Raw genomic sequence first — 21,316 nt, 5'->3', positions numbered from 1 at the left:
GGTAAGTCGATTCTGCTTGTGGATTCAGGAACAATGGATTTTTTGCTAATAGCAAGTACAGACAGTCCGAGAGTGGTGTTCTTTTCCTAGGAGGAACGATATCTGCGGCCTATTAGAACGCAAGTGCTAGCCCCCAGGCAAGTAACTCGGCAGTAATGCGGGTTAAACATAGTTTGTAATTTTCTATAATCCGTTCCATTTTCGTTAGTCTTAGTTTCAATGATACTTTATTCTCTATTGGAAGTCTAAGAAATTTGGAAATCTGTAGGAAGGCTGTGCTTCACAGTAGCGAAGGCGATCAAGTGCTCATAGCCCCTAAGTTACGCATTTTAGAGGCCATGTTTACCAGACATTTTATTCTTGTTTTGGTCCATAGTACCACCTTTGCAAATTTGCTAACCTTCAATCTTAGCAAGTACCGGTATATGTATTCCACTGTGAGAGGTATTAGAACGATTTCCGTTCATAACTTTCGATGCGGCCGTTTCTGGAGCAGGCTCCCTTAACTCAAATTGATACATTTACTTATTTCCATCATTTACGAAAGTTTGTAGCATCGTCATTGAATCGCCCTGTATACAGATTGAATTATCTAAAACTTTCCCCTCAAATATTGCAGAAATTGAAAGTGCTGTTGATGTGCCGTTTTCACAGAATGAACTGGTAGTCAGGAGCTCTTACCGTCAGCCAGTAAACATATTGTAATAAAAATTAGAAAGTGTATCTTTGTGCAAACATACACTGTTTTCATTGGAACAAAACCTACTGACATTAATAAACTAAACGTAGGGTAAATTAGAATGTCACTGGCGTTTGTTGCAGGATTCAAGTGCGAGTCGCTTACGACGTATCGTACTTTCCAAAGTTCCCTCATCGACACTTGTTTGTAACATTCAACCGGCGTAGTTGCTAGGTAAGTTGTTCTTATGTTCGCTTTCAGTGTGCTTGTGTGATTTTTGTGATTTTTAAGTACATTGCGACTTGCTAGTCAGTTAGTGTGTGACAATGCAAGTAGTAGGTACTGTGAAAAAAAGGCGACATGCTCATGGTGTATGGAGAATGTAGGAAGAATATAGTTCATTCTTGTACGGTTCATCATCTTTGTGCAAACATACACTGTTTTCATTGGAACAAAACCTACTGACATTAATAAACTAAACGTAGGGTAAATTAGAATGTCACTGGCGTTTGTTGCAGGATTCAAGTGCGAGTCGCTTACGACGTATCGTACTTTCCAAAGTTCCCTCATCTCTTCAACCTGTTAAGCAAAAGTAGTAGTATAACACCTAAACAACGTAACAGAAAAAAGTAAGTGACGACAGAATAGGAGGAAATTAACGTTCCCGCTGCTGCTGCAGTTAAGCCGCACGAGAAGTGGCATGAGTCAGGCAAGACTCCTACGCAGTCTCCATCGACATAGGTTCCGTCCCTATCAAATCTTTCTACATCAAGAGCTGCATGGAAAAGATGAGAATCGTTTTAACTTATGTACTTGGACTTTAAGACAGCACACTCCAGACATATCATGTATCTTGTTTGGTGATGAAGCCACATTTATCAGTCATGACCAGGAAAACCGCCGAAATATGCAGTATTGTTCTGTTGGCAATCCCCGTTGGCTTCTTGAGGTGGAATTCCATTGTCCATGGTGTGTAAACGTGTGATGTGGACTCAGCTCATAGGCGCGTTTTTCATAAACGGAACACTGAACACGAGCAAATATTTCAGCCTCCTACAAGACCACCTTTTACGGATGTTAGACGACATTCCTCTGCAATCTGGGAGGAACCTGTGGTTCCTACACGATGGCTGTCCAGTCCATAGTGCACGAAGTACTTCAGCATCTCTACGCGAATTATTTCCAAATCGTTGGGTTGGACACAGAGGACCTGCGTCTTGACTGCCCTGTTCCCTGAATTAGACGCCTGCAATCTTTTTTCCATAGGGAGAGTTGAAAGACGCCTTCTACAAGGGCGCACCAACTACAGCCGAGTATATGCAACGACATATTACTGCAGCCTGCTCGGACGTCTCCGCTGATATGCTAGCGCGTGTGCAGCAGTCGTTCCATACCAGACTGGAAGCATGTATTGCCACTGCCAGTAGTCACTCTGAACACAATCCGTGATGATCAGTTGTCTCGTACTGGTCAGAATGCACATAACTAGTATGAGCATTTGTGTTGTTCTTTAGTGTGTGCTAGATGGGTATTGCACAAGTGTCGGCCGTGGGAACTTTTTAAAGTACGGCGTCTCGCAAACGACTTGTACTAGAATCCTGCAACAAACACCACAGACATTCTAATTTAGCCAAATTTTGGCTTGTTAATGTCAATAGGCATCGTTACATTTTAAAAAAAGTGTATTTTTTTCAAAGAATACACTTTCTAAGTATTATTACAATCTGTTAATTGAATATTAATAAATCCCCTGAAAACCAATCTATTCTGTGAAAACCGCATATCAAGAGCACTTTCTACTTCCGCAACATTTGTGGTGCTAGTTTTAGGTGATTCGCCCTGTAAAATAGAGAATGAGCCATAATATGAGAGGGAGAAGGACACATAAACAGACTCTACGAAAATTCCACACGGTGCTCAGGGCAGCTAGAAGGGAAACTGGTTCTTAGTTGTCCTGCAGCACGCTGTTTCCCTCACCACAGGCGCTGGCCACGCGGAGTGCATGCGCGGTTTGAGGCGCCATGTCACGGGTTGCGCGGCCCCTCCCGCCGGCGGTTCGAGTCTTCCCTCGGGCATGGGTGTGTATGTTGTTCTTAGCATAAGTTAGTTTAAATAAGTTTAATTAGTGTGTAAGTCCAGGGACCGATGACCTCAGCAGACCTCAGCAGATTGGTCCCTAAGGGATTTAAACACCTTCGAACATTTGGACACAGGCGCCGCGCTCTCTTCAGTTTACAGATAAAATTATATTTATGCTCATTTCTGCTCTGGCTGGCAGATGAAGCGTCGTGTTAATTTGGTGCAGGTGGTCGCGGGCCAGGAGTCGCGGGCGGACTGGGTGCTGCGGCAGGCGGCGGCGGAGCTGTCGGCGCTGCAGAAGGCGGTCCCCAGCCTGCGGGAGGGCGACACCGTGGCCGTCTGGTGCAGGAAGTCGGTGCTCTTCCTGCCCGCCATGGTGGCCACACTCTGCTCTGGAGCCGTCTGCGCCGTCGTCAACGCCGACCTTCCTCTCGGTGCGCACATCACCTCCACTGTTTTTATCATCCGACTCTCTCACACGTCTGTTACATGCTACAGAAATAGCAAAGCAATCCTCTTCATTCCTCATTTGTTTTGTAGTGCGCTGCTGCTGGTAAGCTTTTCGGGGTATAAGGTCGTGGTGCACGAAACTCTTCTGTTCCTATTGTTTCGTCCCGAGTTGCGCTGGACATCTTCAGAGGCGTTACTCCTTCGTTTAGTCTTGCCGACTGATAGGTCGGACATCTGAGAGTGACATACATACTGTAGAAAAAGGGACGTGGCCGGAGTTACATGTGATAAGCAGAGATGATCCTTGTCAAAGATAAAATTTAACTGTCTATTGTCATCCTGTCGAAGATAAAACACTTTTATCGATTCTGCAGAGCTGCTGTTCATATGTCGCTATATTTTATGGTCTGTTCTTTCCTATTAAAGTCAGCGACATATGGACAGTAGCTCTACAGAATCACTAAACAGCTTTGTCTTTGATAAGATACCACCCGATGGTTAAATTTAATCTTTGGCAAGGATTATCTCTGCTTATCATGTGTACTCCGGCCACGCCCCTTCTTCTCAGACGTCCAGCCCGTCAGTCAGCAAGACACAACGGCGGAGCAACGTCTATGAAGACGTTCAGCGCAGAACAGTTTCGTGGACCACGACCTTAAACACCAAAAGGTTTACCACCAGCAATGTCACCCGGGCGTGAAAGCCTTCACTGTAGTACACTGCCTAGGAAAGTAAGTGAAGCACTCAGAAGACATGAGTGAATGCCAGTATAACTTCAACAGGTATGTGAAAGATTCAGAGTTGCAGTTCTCTGTGACAGAACGGGCATGCGAGCGAATTACTGTCCTTTGTGTTTACTGCTGTTAACAGCCGTGTATAAGGGTCATGAACAGCGTCGGATACTGGAGATCACTGTGAAGGAAACGGAGAGGCCACATATTGGTGTTAGATATCATAGTCAGCATCTGTCACATTTTGAAAGTGGGCTTATTGTCGGTTCTCCAATTCCCCAGCTGGTCGAATCGTGCAATAGTCAGATTTTTCGGGCATTCATATGTGTGTCTTGGCGTTGGAATGGATGGGAATATGATGGAGGGGACTGCCGAGGGCGAGCTTACCATGAGAAAAAGATTGAATAATCAACGAAACAATATCATTTTACGAGTCGGGGCGTGGAATGTCAGAAGCTTGAATTTGGTAGGGAAACTAGAAAATCGGAAGCGGGAAATGCAAAGGCGCAATCTAGATATAGCAGGGGTCAATGAAGTGAAGTGGAAACAAGACAAGGATTTCTGGTCAGATGAGTATAGGGTAATATCAACAGCAGCAGAAAATGGTATAACGGGAGTAGGATTCGTTATGAATTGGAAGGTAGGGTAGAGAGTGTGTTACTGTGAACAGTTTAGTGATAGGGTTATTCTTTCCAGAATCGACAGCAAACCAACACCGACAACGATAGTTCAGATATACATGCCGACGTCGCAAGCTGAAGATGAAGAGATAGAGAAAGTGTATGAGGATATTGAAAGGGTAATACAATATGTAAAGGGAGATGAAAATGTAATAGTCATGGAGGACTGGAATGCAGTTGTAGGGGAAGAAGAAAAGGTTACAGGAGAATATGGGCTTGGGACAAGGAATGAGAGAGGAGAAAGATTAATTGAGTTCTGTAATAAACCTCAGTAATAGCGAAAACTCTGTTCAGGAATCACAAGAGGAGGAGGTATACTTGGAAAACGCCGGGTGATACGGGAAGATTTCAGTTAGATTACATAATGGTCAGACAGAGATTCCGAAATCGGATGCTGGATTGTAAGACGTACCCAGGAGCAGATATAGACTCAGATCACAACATAATAGTGATGAAGAGTAAGCTGAAGTTTAAGACGTTAGTCAGGAAGAATCAATACGCAAAGAAGTGAGATACGGAAGTGTTAAGGAATGACGAGATACGCTTGAAGTTCTCTAAGGCTATAGATACAGCAATAAGGAATAGCTCAGTAGACAGTACAGTTGAAGAGGACTGGACATCCCTAAAAAGGGCGATAACACAAGTTGGGAAGGAAAACATAGGTACAAAGAAGGTAACTGCGAAGAAACCATGGATAACAGAAGAAATACCTCAATTGATCGATCGAAGGAGGAAGTAAAAAACGTTCCGTGAGACTCAGGAATACAGAAATACAAGTCGCTGAGGAGTGAAATAAACAGGAAGTGCAGGGAAGCTAAGACGAAATGGCTGCATGAAAAATGTGAAGAAATCGAAAGGGCAGGGATTGTCGGTAGGACTGACTCAGCATACAGGAAAGTCAAAACAAGGGTGATAACATTCAGAGTGCAATGGGAATTCCACTGCTAAATGCAGACCAGAGCGCGGATAAGCGGAAAGAATACATTGAAAGCCTCTATGAGGGGAAGATTTGTCAGATGTGATAGAAGAAGAAACAGAAGTCGATTTAGTAAAGGTGGGGGCCCGGTATTAGAATCAGAATTTAAAAGAGCTTTGGAGGACTTAAGGTCAAATCAGGCAGAGGGATAGATACCATTCATTCAGAATTTCTAAAATTATTGGGGGAAGTGGCAACAAAATGACTATTCACGTTGGTGTGTAGAATGTATGAGTCTGGCGACACACCGTCTGACTTCCGGAAAAACATCATCCACACAATTCCGAAGATGGCAAGAGCTGACAAGTGCGAGAATTACCGCACAATCAGCTTAACAGTTCATGCAACCAAGTTGCTTACAAGAATAACATACAGAAGAATGAAAAAGAAAATTGATGATGTGCTAGATGACGATCAGTTTGGCTTTAGGAAAGGTAAAGGCACGACAGAGGCAAATGTGACGTCGCGTTAATAATGGAAGCAAGACTATAGAAACATCAAGACGCATTCATACGATTTGTCGACCTGCAAAAAGCGTTCGACAATGTAAAATGGTGTTGAGAAAAATATGGGTAAGCTATGCGGAGAGACGGGTCATATACAATATGTACAACAGCCAGGAGGGAAATACAAGACTGGACGACCAAGAACGAAGTGCTCGTATTAAAAAGGGTGTAAGACAAGGTTGTAGTCTTTCGCCCCTACTGTTCAATCTGTACATGGAGGAGATAAAAGCAATAAAAGAAAGGTTCGGGAGTGGAATGAAAATTCGAGGTGAAAGGATGATACAATTCGCTGATGATATTGCTATTCTGAGTGAAAATGAAGAATAATTACATGATCTGATGAACGGAATGAACTGTCTAATGAGTGTGGATTGAGAGTAAATCGAAGAAAGACGAAAGTAATGAGAAGTGGTAGAAATGAGAACAGGGAGAAACTTAACATCAGGATCGATAGTCACGCAGTAGATGAAGTTAAGGAGTTCTGCTACCTGGGCGGTAAAATAACGAGTGACGGACGGAGCAAGGAGAACATCAAAAGCAGACTAGCAATGACTAAAAGTGCATTCCTGGCCAAAAGATGTCTACTAATATCAAATATCGGCGTTAATTTGAGGAAAAAATTTCTGAGAATGTACATCTGGAGTACAGCATTGTATGATAGTGAAACATGGACTGTGGGAAAACCGGAACAGAATCGAAGCTTTTGAGATGTTATGGTACAGACGAATGTTGAAAATTAGGTGGTCTGATAAGGAACGAGGAGGTTATGTGCAGAATTGGAGAGGAAAGCAATATGTGGAAAACACTGATAAGGAGAAAAAAAATGGTTCAAATGGCTCTGAGCATTATGGGACTTAACATCTGAGGTCATCAGTTCCCTAGAACTTAGAATTACTTAAACCTAACGACATCACACACATCCATGCCCGAGGCAGGATTCGAACCTGCGACCGTAGCGGTCGCGCGGTTCCAGACTGAAGGGCCTAGAACCTCTCGGCCATACCGGCCGGCTTATAAGGAGAAAGGACAAGATGATAGACGTGAGGGAATGACTTCCATGATACTAGAGGGAGCTGTAGAAGGCAAAAACCGTAGAGGAAGACAGAGATTGGAATACATCCAGCAAATAATAGAGGACGTAGGTTTCAAGTGCTACTCTGCGATGAGGAGTTTAGCACAGGAGAGGAATTCGTGGCGGGCCGCATGAACCAACGTGCATGGTTCCATCTATCAGGTTACATCAACACAGACAGCAAATACTGGGCTGCAGTAAATCCCATACAATCGGCGAAACACTACTGCATGATGAAACAGTGGGAGCTTGGAGGGTGGTTTCAGTTCCTTTCCAATGTTCCGACGACAAGTGACGGACTTCACTCAACAACCTGTGTCATTTCGCACCATTGTTCGAAGACTAGCAGCAGCTGCGCTGGGGTGTTACTGTCCCATGCGTAGCCTTTCATTAACACTACAACGCGATCTGCTGCGTTTGGAGTGTTGCCCTGACCGGGAAGCATGGACCGCTAGTGAAGAACGTCGCAAACAGTTCAGCAATGAATCGCGGTTATGCGCTGTCCCGGATGACGATCGCTGGCGACTAGGGGAGAGGTCCCATACCGCCAGTAATTTGAAGAGAAGCAGAAGTGTTACTCGTGGTTGGGTAACCATCGTTTATGGCTTCAGATCGCAGCTGACATTGAGGCAAGTCTGTCGGCACAATCGAACATCACAGACATCCTGCATCCTCATGTGTTACCTCTCGTTTGACAGCATCGTGGTGCCGTTTTTTAATTGAACAATAGTCATCTACACATGGCAAGTGTCTCTATGAACTGTCTGAGTGAAGTTGAAGTACTTTTGTGGCCAGCAAGGTCTTCATATCTGTCTCTGACACTATGTGTGCGGGTCAAGTACAGAGGTCAATTGCCTCCCATGGCCAACATTCAGGATATCAGGGACGGCTAACAAGAGTTTACCTCGGTAGAGGACACAGCTGTTATTTGACGCCCCATGAATCCAGGCCACAGGGGACCAAAGGACATACTTATAAGTGGACTCAAACTGCCAGGTTCTTTGCAAATTTGACTCGATTTTATAAAGATTACACACGCTCTCAGCCCGCGAAGTTTCATTTTGGTTCCTCTTCTACCACTGGGTGCTTAACTTTTTTTTGTTAGGAAGTGTATATGCGAACGGTTTTCTGCGGAGGGCTAGTATTTGCATTCGCAAATGCAGCCTTCCCTCCCCCCTCCCCTTCCCCCGCGTTTGCCAGGGCGGTATTCTACGAAGATGAGTAGACTAAATTCGTTACGCCACCGCCGACACACACACTCAGAGAGACATATTTTTGGCGGACACTGAGTTTCCATAGATCGCTCTTGAATACATTCGCATCAGCAATGGCGGCCGAGGACTTCCGCCATACGAAACCCTCGCTATGCCAATGATCTCGTCAAGAGGGCGGAGGAGCGGACTCAGGTTAAGGCACTCTTGCCCTTGGTGTGAGGAACTGCCTTTAAAAGACGGAATAATCAGCAATGATCACCGGTATGAGGTTACAGAAGGCAATGGAAACCAATGCATTAAAGATACACAATGAGTATCCACAGGACATGTGGCCTATAATTGAAAAGGTGGCATGATGCTCTCCATTGGGAAAAGATTTCAGATTAGTACGCCCATTCTGATCTACAGGAGGAGACTGCTAAGAGAGAGGTGACCATGAGGAACTGACTGAATAACTAACGAAAGGGTAACATTCTAAATGTCGGGCATGGAATGTCAAAAGTTTGAACGTGGTAGGAAAGCTAGAAAATCTGAAAAAGTAAAGAGGCTCAGTCTAGTTATATAGTATGTGAAGTGAAATAGAAAGAAGACAATGATTTCAGATCAGATGAGTATAGGGTAATATCAGAGACAGCAGAAAATGGTATAACGGAAGAAGGATTCGTTATGAGTAGGAAGGTAGGGCAGAGATATTGGGTTACTGTGAGAAGATCAGTGATAGGGTTATTCTCATCAGAACTGACAGCAAACCACCACCGACAACAATGGTTCAAGTGTACATGCCCATGTCTCAAGCAGAGGATGAAGAGAGAGATAAAGTACATGAGGATGTCGAACGGGTAGTTCAGTACATAAAGGGAGATGAAAATCTAATAGTCATGGGGGATTGGAACGCGGTTGTAGGAAAGGGACTATAGCGTTACAGGAGAATATGGGTTTGGTAGCATGAACGAGAGAGGAGAAAGACTGCATTCTGTAATAAATTTCAGCTAGTAATAACGAATACTCTGTTCAAGCATCACCTTAGAAGGAGGTATACCTGGGAAAAGGCCGGGACATACGGGGAGGTTACAGTTAGGCTACAACATGGTCAGGCAGAGATCCCGAAATCAGATATTAGATAAGTTCTCTGAGGCTATAGAAACTGAATAATTTAGTTGGCAGCTCAGTTGGAGTGGGATGGACATATCTAAAAAGGACGATCACAGAAGTTGGGAAGAAAAACGTAGGTACTATGACGGTAAATGTGAAGAAACCATGGATAACAGAAGCAATACTTCAGAAGGAGTTCAAAATTGTGAAGAAAAATATAAGTCAGTAAGGAACGAAATAAATAGGAAGAGCAGGGAAGCTAAAACGAAATGGCTGCATGAAAAATGTGAAGAAATAGACAAAGAAATGATTCTCGGAAGGACTGACTCAGCATATAGCGAAGACAAAACAGTCTTCGGTAAAATAAAAAGCAAGGCCGGTAACACTAAGAGCGCTATGGGAATTCCACTGTTAAATGAAGAGGAGAGAACGTATAGGTGGAAATTATACATTGAAGACCTCTATTGGGGGGAGCGGGAGGGGGGAGATGACTTGTATGATAACGTGATAGAAGAAGAATTTAAAAGAGCTTTTGACGACAGAAGATCAGATAAGGTGGAAGGGATAGATAACATTTCTCCGCAATTCCTAGAATCAGTAGAGCAATTTTCCATAAAACGAGTATTCACGTTGGTGTTTAGAATGTATAAAACTGACGATATGCTATCAGAGTTCCGAAAAAACATCATACTCAAATTACAAAGAAAGCAAGGGCATATAAGTGCGAAAAGTATCGTAACATCAGCATAACATCTCATGCATCAAAGCTGCTGACAAGAAAAATGTACAGAAGAATGGAAAATTGAGGGTCTGTTAGATGACGATAAAGGCACCAGAGAGGCAGTTCTGGCGTTGCGGTTGATAATGGAAGCAAGACTGAAGAAACATCAAGATACGTTCATAGAGTTCGTCGATCTGTAAAAAGCATTCGACAATGTAAAATGGTGCAAGATGTTCGAAATTTTGAGAAAAATAGCTATAAGCTATAGGCTATGTACAAGAACCGAGAGCAACATCAAGACTGGTACACCAAATACGAAGTACTCGGATAAAAATGGGTGTAAGACAGGGATGCAGTCTTTCGCCTCTTCTGTTCTAAATACACTGCGAAAAAGCAATGACGGAAATAAAAGAAAGGTTCAGGAAAGGGATTAAAATTCAAGGTGAAACGATATCAACGATAAGATTGGCAGTGACAGACTGACTGAGTAACAACTTAGTTAGCACTTCTTTGACTTGAAAAATTGCCCAAAACTGTTCGAAGAGTCGTTGGTGCCCGGCGAATAAGCCGGCGAATAAGCAAGATCAGTTCGGTAATCAGAATGCATTTTCCTAATGTAAATCGACTGTGTATTGTCTCACAATCTTATGATAAAATAATATGCCAGTACACAACAAAACGCGCGATTTCATCTGGCTTCAGAATTGAAATCATAGCTAAGTAGAACAGAATATATCATTGGAGGCCCAAAAGAGTGTAAACATTACTATCATAGCTACAAGAGCTATAAGATTTCTCGTGTTTCCATAAAGACAAATGCTGTTATTCGTGTTTCTTCCTTTGTTGTCTAAGTGAGTATAGTGTATACCAGAGCGTAGCGTCAATGGCAACACTAGCTTTTTTTTCTTGTCATTTCCTTTAGTGTCATAAAGTTGAACTCTTCTTCACAGATATCCTGAAGATGTTCCAAATTATGTCCTTTCAGTTGAGTAATGATTTGGTACCCAGCTGAGAACAGCTTTGTAATGGTCCGTAAGGTTGCGAATAATGTAGTGCATAGAGCCATGACTAATGTTCAGTTTTCCAACAATTTTATGTTTCTTTTCTGTCAGTTCAATAATATCTTGAAATAACAGAGCTTTTTGTGATGCAGGCAGCCAGTGAAATGCCCAACTTTTCAACTTTCTGTGCCACTAATATATCTGCTGAACCAACTATAAAACTTTGAGTTCCTTCTCTAATGAATACATGCCAGTTTCTTACTATGGTACTTCAAAAATATGATACCGCGTGATGCTCGTCTCTGGCACTTGTTTCTCTAAATTTGATTGTGATGGACGGCAGGATGGTCCCTTAGGAAATATCATCGTCTGTTTCGTCCTGATCTTTCCCATTCTCGAATCGTGCCCAGTCTTAATGGCTTCATTATCAACGAGGCATTAAATCCTAATATTCGTCTCTCGTTCCCTTAAAGTTGATGACCTTAAAGGTCACTAGTACCCCTAACTTAATGGTGTTCATATAGCTTACTTGTAAGAACAGCTAAACTTTAACCTTCTAATGTTATTTCTTAACTGAGTGTAGAAATGCGACAATACGTAAGTAGCGTGCTACAAGTTGGGACTGGAGTAGACCGGAAGCGTGTTCGGATAGCTGAATCGGTTAAGGCGACCACTCATGTAAAACGGGACATCCGGGTTGGCGTCCCGGCTCAAATGGTTCAAATGGCTCTGAGCACTATGGGACTCAACATTTGAGGTCATCAGTCCCCTAGAACTTAGAACTGCATAAACCTAACTAGCCTAAGGACCTCACACTCATTCATGCCCGAGGCAGGATTCGAACCTGCGACAGTATCGGTCGCGCGGTTCCAGACTGAAGCACCTAAAACCGCTTGGCCACACAGGCCGGCTGTCGTCCCAGTACGGCACAAATTTCCACTTGTTGCCGCCGAACTCATTTCAGTGGCTGATCGTGGCCGATGTCAGAATTTCTATTTCATTTCATCATGATCGTACATATTTGTGATGTAAACGGCAAATTCGTTTTCTTTTTGTGGCAGAGAGCCTTCGCAGAGCGCTACAGGAGCTGAAGCCAGCAGCAGTGATGTGCGAACGTCCGACAGCCGAGACCGCTTCCGACGCCAGGCCGCCTGGGTGCCCCCTCCAGCTGCTGGGGGCTGCCGAGGCAGTGCCTGATGCTCTACAAGTGCTGCTGAGCAGCGCCCAGGCGCTGCAGGGAGACAATCTGAGGCCCGCCATCGCGCTCCTCACGTCTGGCACCACGGGGCAACCCAAGGTCATTCGGATACCTCGCCGCAGTATAGCTCTAATGGTGCATGTACTCACGTAAGGCTATTAACCGCACATATTTCGATCTTTGGTAGTTGATAATCCTCCAAATAAACTAAACATGCTGTGCTTTGAAAGCTGCACAGCTCACAACAGTCGCAGGATTAGGAAGTAGACTACTGGCCATAAAAATTGCTACACCAAGAAGAAATGCAAATGATAAACGGGTATTCATTGGACAAATATATTATACTAGAACTGACATGTGATTACATTTTCACGCAATTTGGGTGCATAGATCCTGAGAAATCAGTACCCAGAACAACCACCTCTGGCCGTAATAACGGCCTTGATGCGCCTGGGCATTGAGTCAAACAGAGCTCGGATGGCGTGTACAGGTACAACTGCCCATGCAGCTTAAACACGATACCATAGTTCATCAAGAGTAGTGACTGGCGTACTGTGACGAGTCAGTTGCTCGGCCACCATTGACCAGACGTTTTCAGTTGGTGAGAGATCTGGAGAATGTGCTGGCCAGGGCAGTCGAACATTTTCTATATCCAGAAAGGCCCGTACAGGACCTGCAACATGCGGTCGTGCAATATCCTGCTGAAATGTAGGGTTTCGCAGGGATCGAATGAAGGGTAGAGCCACGGGTCGTAACACATCTGAAATGTAACGTCCACTGTTCAAAGTTCTGTCAATGCGAACAAGAGGTGACCGAGACGTGTTACCAATCGCACCCCATACCATCACGCCAGTGAAGCGATGACGAATACACGCTTCCAATGTGCGTTCACTGCAATGTCGTGAAACATAGATGCCACCATCATGATGCTGTAAAAGAACCTGGACTCATCCGAAAAAATGACGTTTTGCCATTCGTGCACCCAGGTTCGTCGTTGAGTACACCATCGCAGGCGCTCCTGTCTGTGATGCAGCGTCAGGGGTAAGCGCAGCCATGGTCTCCGAGCTGATAGTGCATGCTTCTGCAAACGACGTCGAACTGTTCGTGCAGATGGTTGTTGTCTTGCAAACGTCCACATCTGTTGACTCCAGGATCGATACGTGGCTGTACGATCCGTTAAAGCCATGCGCATAAGATGCCTGTTATCTCGACTGCAAGTGATACGAGGCCGTTGGGATCCGGTACGGCGTTCCGTATTACCCTCCTGAACCCACCGATTCAATATTCTGCTAACAGTCATTGGATCTCGACCAACGCGAGCAGCAATGTCGCAATACGATAAACCGCAATCGCGATAGGCTACAATCCGACCTTTATCAAAGTCGGAAACGTGATGGTACGCATTTCTCCTCCTTACACGAGGCATCACAACAACGTTTCACCAGGCAACGCCGGTCAACTGCTGTTTGTGTATGAGAAATCAGTTGGAAACTTTCCTCATGTCAGCACGTTGTAGGTGTCGCCACCGGCGCCAACCTTGTGTGAATGCTCTGAAAAGCTAATCATTTACATATCACAGCATCTTCTTCCTGTCGGTTAAATTTCGCGTCTGTAACATAATATGTCAGTTAACTCTTTTTATAATTTATATTTATCACCTTCTCTAATTGACTTAATCTCACCTATGGTTCTCTGTCCAAAATATTATTTGTATGGTATGTTAATGCAACTATTACTGCTCTAGGGCAGCACAGATTATCATCATTTTTAATTCTTGTGATACATCTCTTAGTGTTTTTGTCTTCAGTTTGATTTATTATTTTTCTACCATTATCGCTACTACCTCTAGGATTTTCTAACATTTGAATATTAAATGATGTATCTGCTATATCAACAGTCTCATGTTAAGATATTTCTCATTTTATTGCACAAAACGTGAACAGATTCTCGATTGTTATTCGATGCATTATATCCGGTGGTAATTGGGTAAAACAGTTTTGGGTAATTGGTCTTTATATCCAGCTTATGTACTTTCCTAAAATCAGTTATCTTCTTAGCTACATATACCATAGAATTCCCCCCGATGAACCATGGACCTTGGCGTTGGTGGGGAGGCTTGTGTGCCTCAACGATACAGATAGCCGTACCGTAGGTGCAACCACAACGGAGGGGTATCTGTTGAGAGGCCAGACAAACGTGTGGTTCCTGAAGAGGGGCAGCAGCCTTTTCAGTAGTTGCAGGGGCAACAGTCTGGATGATTGACTGATCTGGCTTTGGAACACTAACCAAAATAGCTTTGCTGTTCTGGTGCTGCGAACAGCTGAAAGCAAGGGGAAACTACAGCCGTAATTTTTCCTGAGGGCATGCAGCTTTACTGTATGATTAAATGATGATGGCATCCTCTTGGGTAAAATATTCCGGAGGTAAAATAGTCCCCCATTCGGATCTCCGGGCGGGGACTACTCAGGAGGACGTTGTTATCAGGTGAAAGAAAACTGGCATTCTACGGATTGGAGCGTGGATTGTCAGATCCCTTAATCGGGCAGGTAGGTTAGAAAATTTAAAAAGGGAAATGGGTAGGATAAAGTTAGATATAGTGGGAATCAGTGAAGTTCGGTGGCAGGAGGAACAAGACTTTTGGTCAGGTGAATACAGGGTTATAAATACAAAATCAAATAGGGGTAATGCAGGAGTAGGTTTAATAACGAATAAAAAATTAGGAGTACGGGTAAGCTACTACAAACAGCATAGTGAACGCATTATTGTGGCTAAGACAGACACGAAGCCCACGCCTACTACAGTAGTACAAGTTTATATGCCAACTAGCTCTGCAGATGATGAAGAAATTGATGAAATGTATGAAGAGATAAAAGAAATTATTCAAATAGTGAAGGGAGACGAAAATTTAATAGTCATAGGTGACTGGAATTCGGTAGTAGGAAAAGGGAGAGAAGGAAACATAGTAGGTGAATATGGATTGGGGCTAAGAAATGAAAGAGGAAGCCACCTGATAGAATTCTGCACAGAGCATAACTTAATCGTAGCTAACACTTGGTTTAAGAATCATGAAAGAAGGTTGTATACATGGAAGAACCCTGGAGATACTAAAAGGTATCAGATAGATTATATAATGGTAAGACAGAGATTTAGGAACCAGGTTTTAAATTGTAAGACATTTCCAGGTGCAGATGTGGACTCTGACCACAATCTATTGGTTATGAACTGTAGATTAAAACTGAAGAAATTGCAAAAAGGTGGGAATTTAAGGAGATGGGACCTGGATAAACTGAAAGAACCAGAGGTTGTACAGAGTTTCAGGGAGAGCATAAGGGAACAACTGACAGGAATGGGGGAAAGAAATACGGTAGAAGAAGAATGGGTAACTTTGAGGGATGAAATAGTGAAGGCAGCAAAGGATCAAATAGGTAAAAAGACGAGGGCTAGTAGAAACCCTTGGGTAACAGAAGAAATACTGAATTTAATTGATGAAAGGAGAAAATATAAAAATGCAGTAAATGAAGCAGGCAAAAAGGAATACAAACGTCTCAAAAATGAGATCGACAGGAAGTGCAAAATGGCTAAGCAGGGATGGCAAGAGGACAAATGTAAGGATGTAGAGGCTTATCTCACTAGGGGTAGGATGGATACTGCGTATAGGAAAATTAAAGAGACCTTTGGAGAAAAGAGAACCACTTGTATGAATATCAAGAGCTTTGATGGAAACCCGGTTCTAAGCAAAGAAGGGAAGGCAGAAAGGTGGACGGAGTATATAGAGGGTCTATACAAGGGCGATGTACTCGACGACAATATTATGGAAATGGAAGAGGATGTAGATGAAGATGAAATGGGAGATAAGATACTGCGTGAAGAGTTTGACAGAGCACTGAAAGACCTGAGTCGAAACAAGGCCCCGGGAGTAGACAACATTCCATTAGAACTACTGATGGCCTTGGGAGAGCCAGTCATGACAAAACTCTACCATCTGGTGAGCAAGATGTATGACAGGCGAAATACCCACAGACTTCAAGAAGAATATAATAATTCCAATCCCATAGAAAGCAGGTGTTGACAGATGTGAAAATTACCGAACTATCAGTTTAATAAGTCACAGATGCAAAATACTAACGCGAATTATTTACAGACGAATGGAAAAACTGGTAGAAGCGGACCTCGGGGAAGATCAGTTTGGATTCCATAGAAATGTAGGAACACGTGAGGCAATACTGACCCTACGACTTATCTTAGAAGAAAGATTAGGGAAAGGCAAACCTACGTTTCTAGCATTTGTAGACTTAGAGACAGCTTTTGACAATGTTGATTGGAATACTCTCGTTCAAATTCTGAAGCTGGCAGGGGTAAAATATAGGGAGCGAAAGCCTATTTACAATTTGTACAGAAACCAGATGGCAGTTATAAGAGTCGAGGGGTATGAAAGGGAAGCAGTGGTTGGGAAGGAAGTGAGACAGGGTTGTTGCCTATCCCCGATGTTATTCAATCTGTATATTGAGCAAGCAATAATGGAAACAAAAGAAAAGTTCGGAGTAGGAATTAAAATCCACGGAGAAGAAATTAAAACTTTGAGGTTCGCCGATGACATTGTAATTCTGCCAGAGACAGCAAAGGACTTGGAAGAGCAGTTGAACGGAATGGACAGTATCTTGAAAGGAAGTTATAAGATGAATATTAACAAAAGCAAAACTAGGATAATGGAATGTAGTCGAATTAAGTCGGTTGATGCTGAGGGAATTAGATTAGGAAATGAGACACTCAAAGTAGTAAAGGAGATTTGCTATTTGGGAAGCAAAATAACTGATGATGGTCGAAGTAGAGAGGATATAAAAAGTAGACTGGCAATGGCAAGGAAAGCGTTTCTGAAGAAGAAAAATTTGTTAACATCGAGTGTAGATTTAGGTGTCAGGAAGTCGTTTCTGAAAGTATTTGTATGGAGTGTAGCCATGTATGGAAGTGAAACATGGACGATAAATAGTTTAGACAAGAAGAGAATAGAAGCTTTCGAAATGTGGTGCTACAGAAGAATGCTGAAGATTAGATGGGTAGACCACATAACTAATGAGGAGGTATTGAATAGAATTGGGGAGAAGAGGAGCTTGTGGTACAACTTGACTAGCAGAAGGGATCGGTTGGTAGGACATGTTCTGAGGCATCGAGGGATCACCAATTTAGTATTGGAGTGGAGTGTGGAGGGTAAAAATCGTAGAGGGAGACCAAGAGATGAATACACTAAGTAGATTCAGAAGGATGTAGGCTGCAGTAGGTACTGGGAGATGAAGAAGCTTGCACAGGATAGAGTAGCATGGAGAGCTGCATCCAACCAGTCTCAGGACTGAAGACCACAACAACAACAACACCATAGAATTGATTGCTTTCGTTATGTAATCTGTTTTCTCACTTATGGTATCGACTTTGGCAATATTAATATCGTTAAACAAAATTTTGTTGTCAACAGACCATGCTTTAAATTTTTTTATTAAATCACGATATAATTTCTTTAATTTCAAATAAATCATTTTTTATTGGTTTGGCCCCTTCTTCCTGCTCAAATAGTTTGCTACTGAACAGATAAATCTGTTCTAGTCTCACTATTTTCTCCTCTCTAGGTGGTCGAGATTTTTCAGTAATGACATAATCAAATCTGTAAAAATGATTTATATTAGGTACACATTTTGGTTTTGCTCTAGTCTTTTGGAAGAATTCTGGATGAAATTGAAACTCCTGTAACTCAATTTAATTAATTAATTATTAGTTATTTAATGTTGTGTATCCTCTAATACCATGGTTCTTTGCTCTAGCTTTTAGTTCAGATACTTTCAATTATCGAGAATCCTTGTAGGATGTGGCAGATTATTTGAAACAATTAAGTTAATTACATTTATTAAGGTCAGAAAACAGATTTGTAAAAAAGTTTCCAATGTAGTAATTTCATTTTCAGTTAGTTTTGTGTATCATTTATCGCCAAATGTTTTTTGAGATCGCTTTTAACTATTTCTTTTCCACACATACACGTTATTTTTCTTTTCTGTCTTTCTTCTAGTTGACAAGGCTTGTATCTACTTGAGTGTTTGTCCTTGTTTTTGTAGAAACAACTAAAATCTGTAATTTCTTGACAACCAGTACATTTTTACTGCTTATTCATTCTTTATTTATAGAATGTTCTTCATCACTTTAAACTCTATTAATTTTATTTAACATCTGCCATTGTTTATAATAACCTTGAAGACAACTCTTGCACCTACTTGAGTGTTTGTCCTTTGATGGTAAATTTAGGTAAAAACAACTAAAACTTTTAACTTCTTTACAACCAATACAATTTTTAGAATTAGCATCAATTTCTTCTTCTTAGTTTTTCCATTGACAATAATATTCTGGATGCTCATCACTCGAAATTTGCTTGTTTCTTAAATTATTTAGTTTTAATATATTTTCCACATACACAAAGAACTCTATTATTATTGTAGGTATCTTTGCTATAGCTCTTTTCACATTCTTTACATATGTTTGAATAATTATCCTTTGTGCACTTGTGTGGATAAAAATTATCCACTGACTTTTCAATTTCACGTTTTTTACACTTGAGCATGTCCATTTATTGAGATATTCATTCATTAGCTTATTTACGTCAATATTATGGATGTCTGAAGAGAAGAATGTCGTAATTCCCAATGATATTTTATGTTTTTTGTATGGAATTCCAGGAGATAAAAATTTGACCACTGAAAATTTTAATCAAATGGAAAAGGATTATATTGGTTCACTTAAAATTTGATGATGACCTATTTGGTCCCCCTTAAGAGGTAACGAAAATTCAGATGTTTTGATCAATGAACCCGTGTAGCTATCACAAACACATCTTCAGTTGTCACTAGTTCAGAAACACCTAATCTGAATATATTTGAATTTATTCAGAAAAAGAATTATCAATTACATTTGGGAAGTTGGTTAGAGATATTTGGGTTTCTTTATTCGAAGAGAAAAATGTGTTAATCACTAAAGATATTTTGCTTTTTTGTATGTAATTCCAGGGCCTAAATACTTAGCATCAGGAAAGATTAACACAAAACTAAAGATGTTTTAATTCCAGAGATTAATAATTTAATCTATAGAGATCTTATTTTGTTTAAGATTTTCACAGGGTAAAAATTTACCATCTGAATGGCATGTTTGAAGAGGTGAACGATTCATTCACCCCTAGTTTTCCATAAATATTATTATGTGTTTCTCATGTATGTTCGCAATGTTCCAGTTCTTGATGCATGATGTTGTATTTCTGTGGAAGAAACTATACTTGGTTGTCATGGTTCTCACTCGCCAACCCTGAAATTCCATAATGTATAAAGTATAAAAATATCTTTCAGAAATTGATCTTAATCTCTTTTGTCTAAATTTTTCAGGGGTGAAATATTTGGCACTGGAATATTATATAAAAATAATAAAATATCATCAGTAATCAACAGCAATACCATATTTATTTTTTTATTTCTTTTCTGGAGGCAGAGAGTCACTTACACCTTATTCTTGCTGATAAATGTGGTTCTTTATTATTATAAGTTAGACCCCCTGGGACGCAGCCCCCAAAATATCTGCATATTTTGTCTTATCTTCAACACCTACATTATTTCTACTTGCTTTATCAGTGTCTTTATATTGTAAAATTTCTGCACGATCTTTAGCTTTAAACCATGGATTATTCAATTACAAACGATATTTTGTGCTTCATTCAAAACTTTTCATTATAAGTTAGGCCTGTGTGGTGGACAGGTCTAAAATTTTCTAATACATTAGTATCATGTGCATCTACATCTTTCTAATTGCTTGGTTTGTATCTTTATATTCTAATATTTCAGCAACATCTTTTGCTTTAAACCATGCATTATAAAGAAAAGACAATGTTCGATGATCTTGAATACACTGAAATAAAATATGATAATCCATTGGCTTTATAATTGCAACTGATAAACACTGTTTTAAACTCCCCATCCATTATCATCCAAATCTAAGCCCATTCTTAATTTTCTATTTCCACACATTATTTCTCTAACTACAGTTGCAGCAATTTTTTCACCTAAAGAAGCATGACTTACATGCATTATTTCTTTCATTGCTAATTGAAGTTCTTTATCTTATTGCTGGTTAGATTCTAAATTTTTATGATCATAATAGACAATATCATGTTGTTTGCAAGCTTCATCTAATGGATTAATTCCTGGATCATCACGTGCTAGTCTATCTTCAAGTTTAATGAAGGGTCTGCAGTACGAAAATCCTGGTAAATGCGTCTCTGGCCATGGTAAATTATTTAAAGCCCAATTGACTAGTCATTTCCATGTTTATCACTTTTCTAAAATGTGTGAGGAAGAGTATTAAAAAATATAATTAAATATGGAATTACTTTTTGAGTACCAATTATGAAATCGTTACATTTATTTGTTAACATCTGTGCTATGTCAACTTTTTCATTATGGTAGTTTTGGTTTTCAGCTGATTCTTCTCCATGGATTACAACTAAACTATCAATTAATTGATGGACATCATTCATCCAGACATGTTCAACTGGTTGTTCTGTATATTGGATTATACACCTTTTGGTGCCTTTTAATATATAGAAACATTACCAGTAACATTTGAAGGAGATAAATTAACAGTTGATGAAAAGATGTATGAAGCAACCGATGCTTTAATGAATCTTTTAACTAAAAAGCATATTACTATGGATGATATGGATGAGAAATTCGATTCAGTTGATTTATCAAATTACACTGATGTATTGTATAGTACAGGAGCATTGTATTCTGAAAATAACCCAATATACGGAACCACACCTGCTTCCTTTGGGATTGGAATTATTATATTCTTCTCGAACTCTGAGGGTATTTCGCCTGTCTCATACATCTTGCTCACC

At 41.1% G+C, this 21,316-nt stretch overlaps 1 protein-coding gene across 1 annotated transcript in view; it reads left to right on the top strand.

Moving 5' to 3' along the window:
- Nucleotides 1–21,316, top strand: part of LOC126199504 (uncharacterized) — a 108,015-nt gene that overhangs the window by 10,986 nt on the left and 75,713 nt on the right. The window contains exons 2-3 of the mRNA XM_049936427.1: nucleotides 2,958–3,192; nucleotides 12,263–12,548. Of these exons, the coding sequence (XP_049792384.1) occupies nucleotides 2,958–3,192; nucleotides 12,263–12,548 (521 nt within the window). The remainder of the gene's footprint in view (nucleotides 1–2,957; nucleotides 3,193–12,262; nucleotides 12,549–21,316) is intronic.

This window comes from Schistocerca nitens, chromosome 8, assembly GCF_023898315.1.
Source record: "Schistocerca nitens isolate TAMUIC-IGC-003100 chromosome 8, iqSchNite1.1, whole genome shotgun sequence".
Lineage (NCBI taxonomy): Eukaryota > Metazoa > Arthropoda > Insecta > Orthoptera > Acrididae > Schistocerca > Schistocerca nitens.
This window is presented reverse-complemented; position numbering and strand designations above follow the sequence as displayed.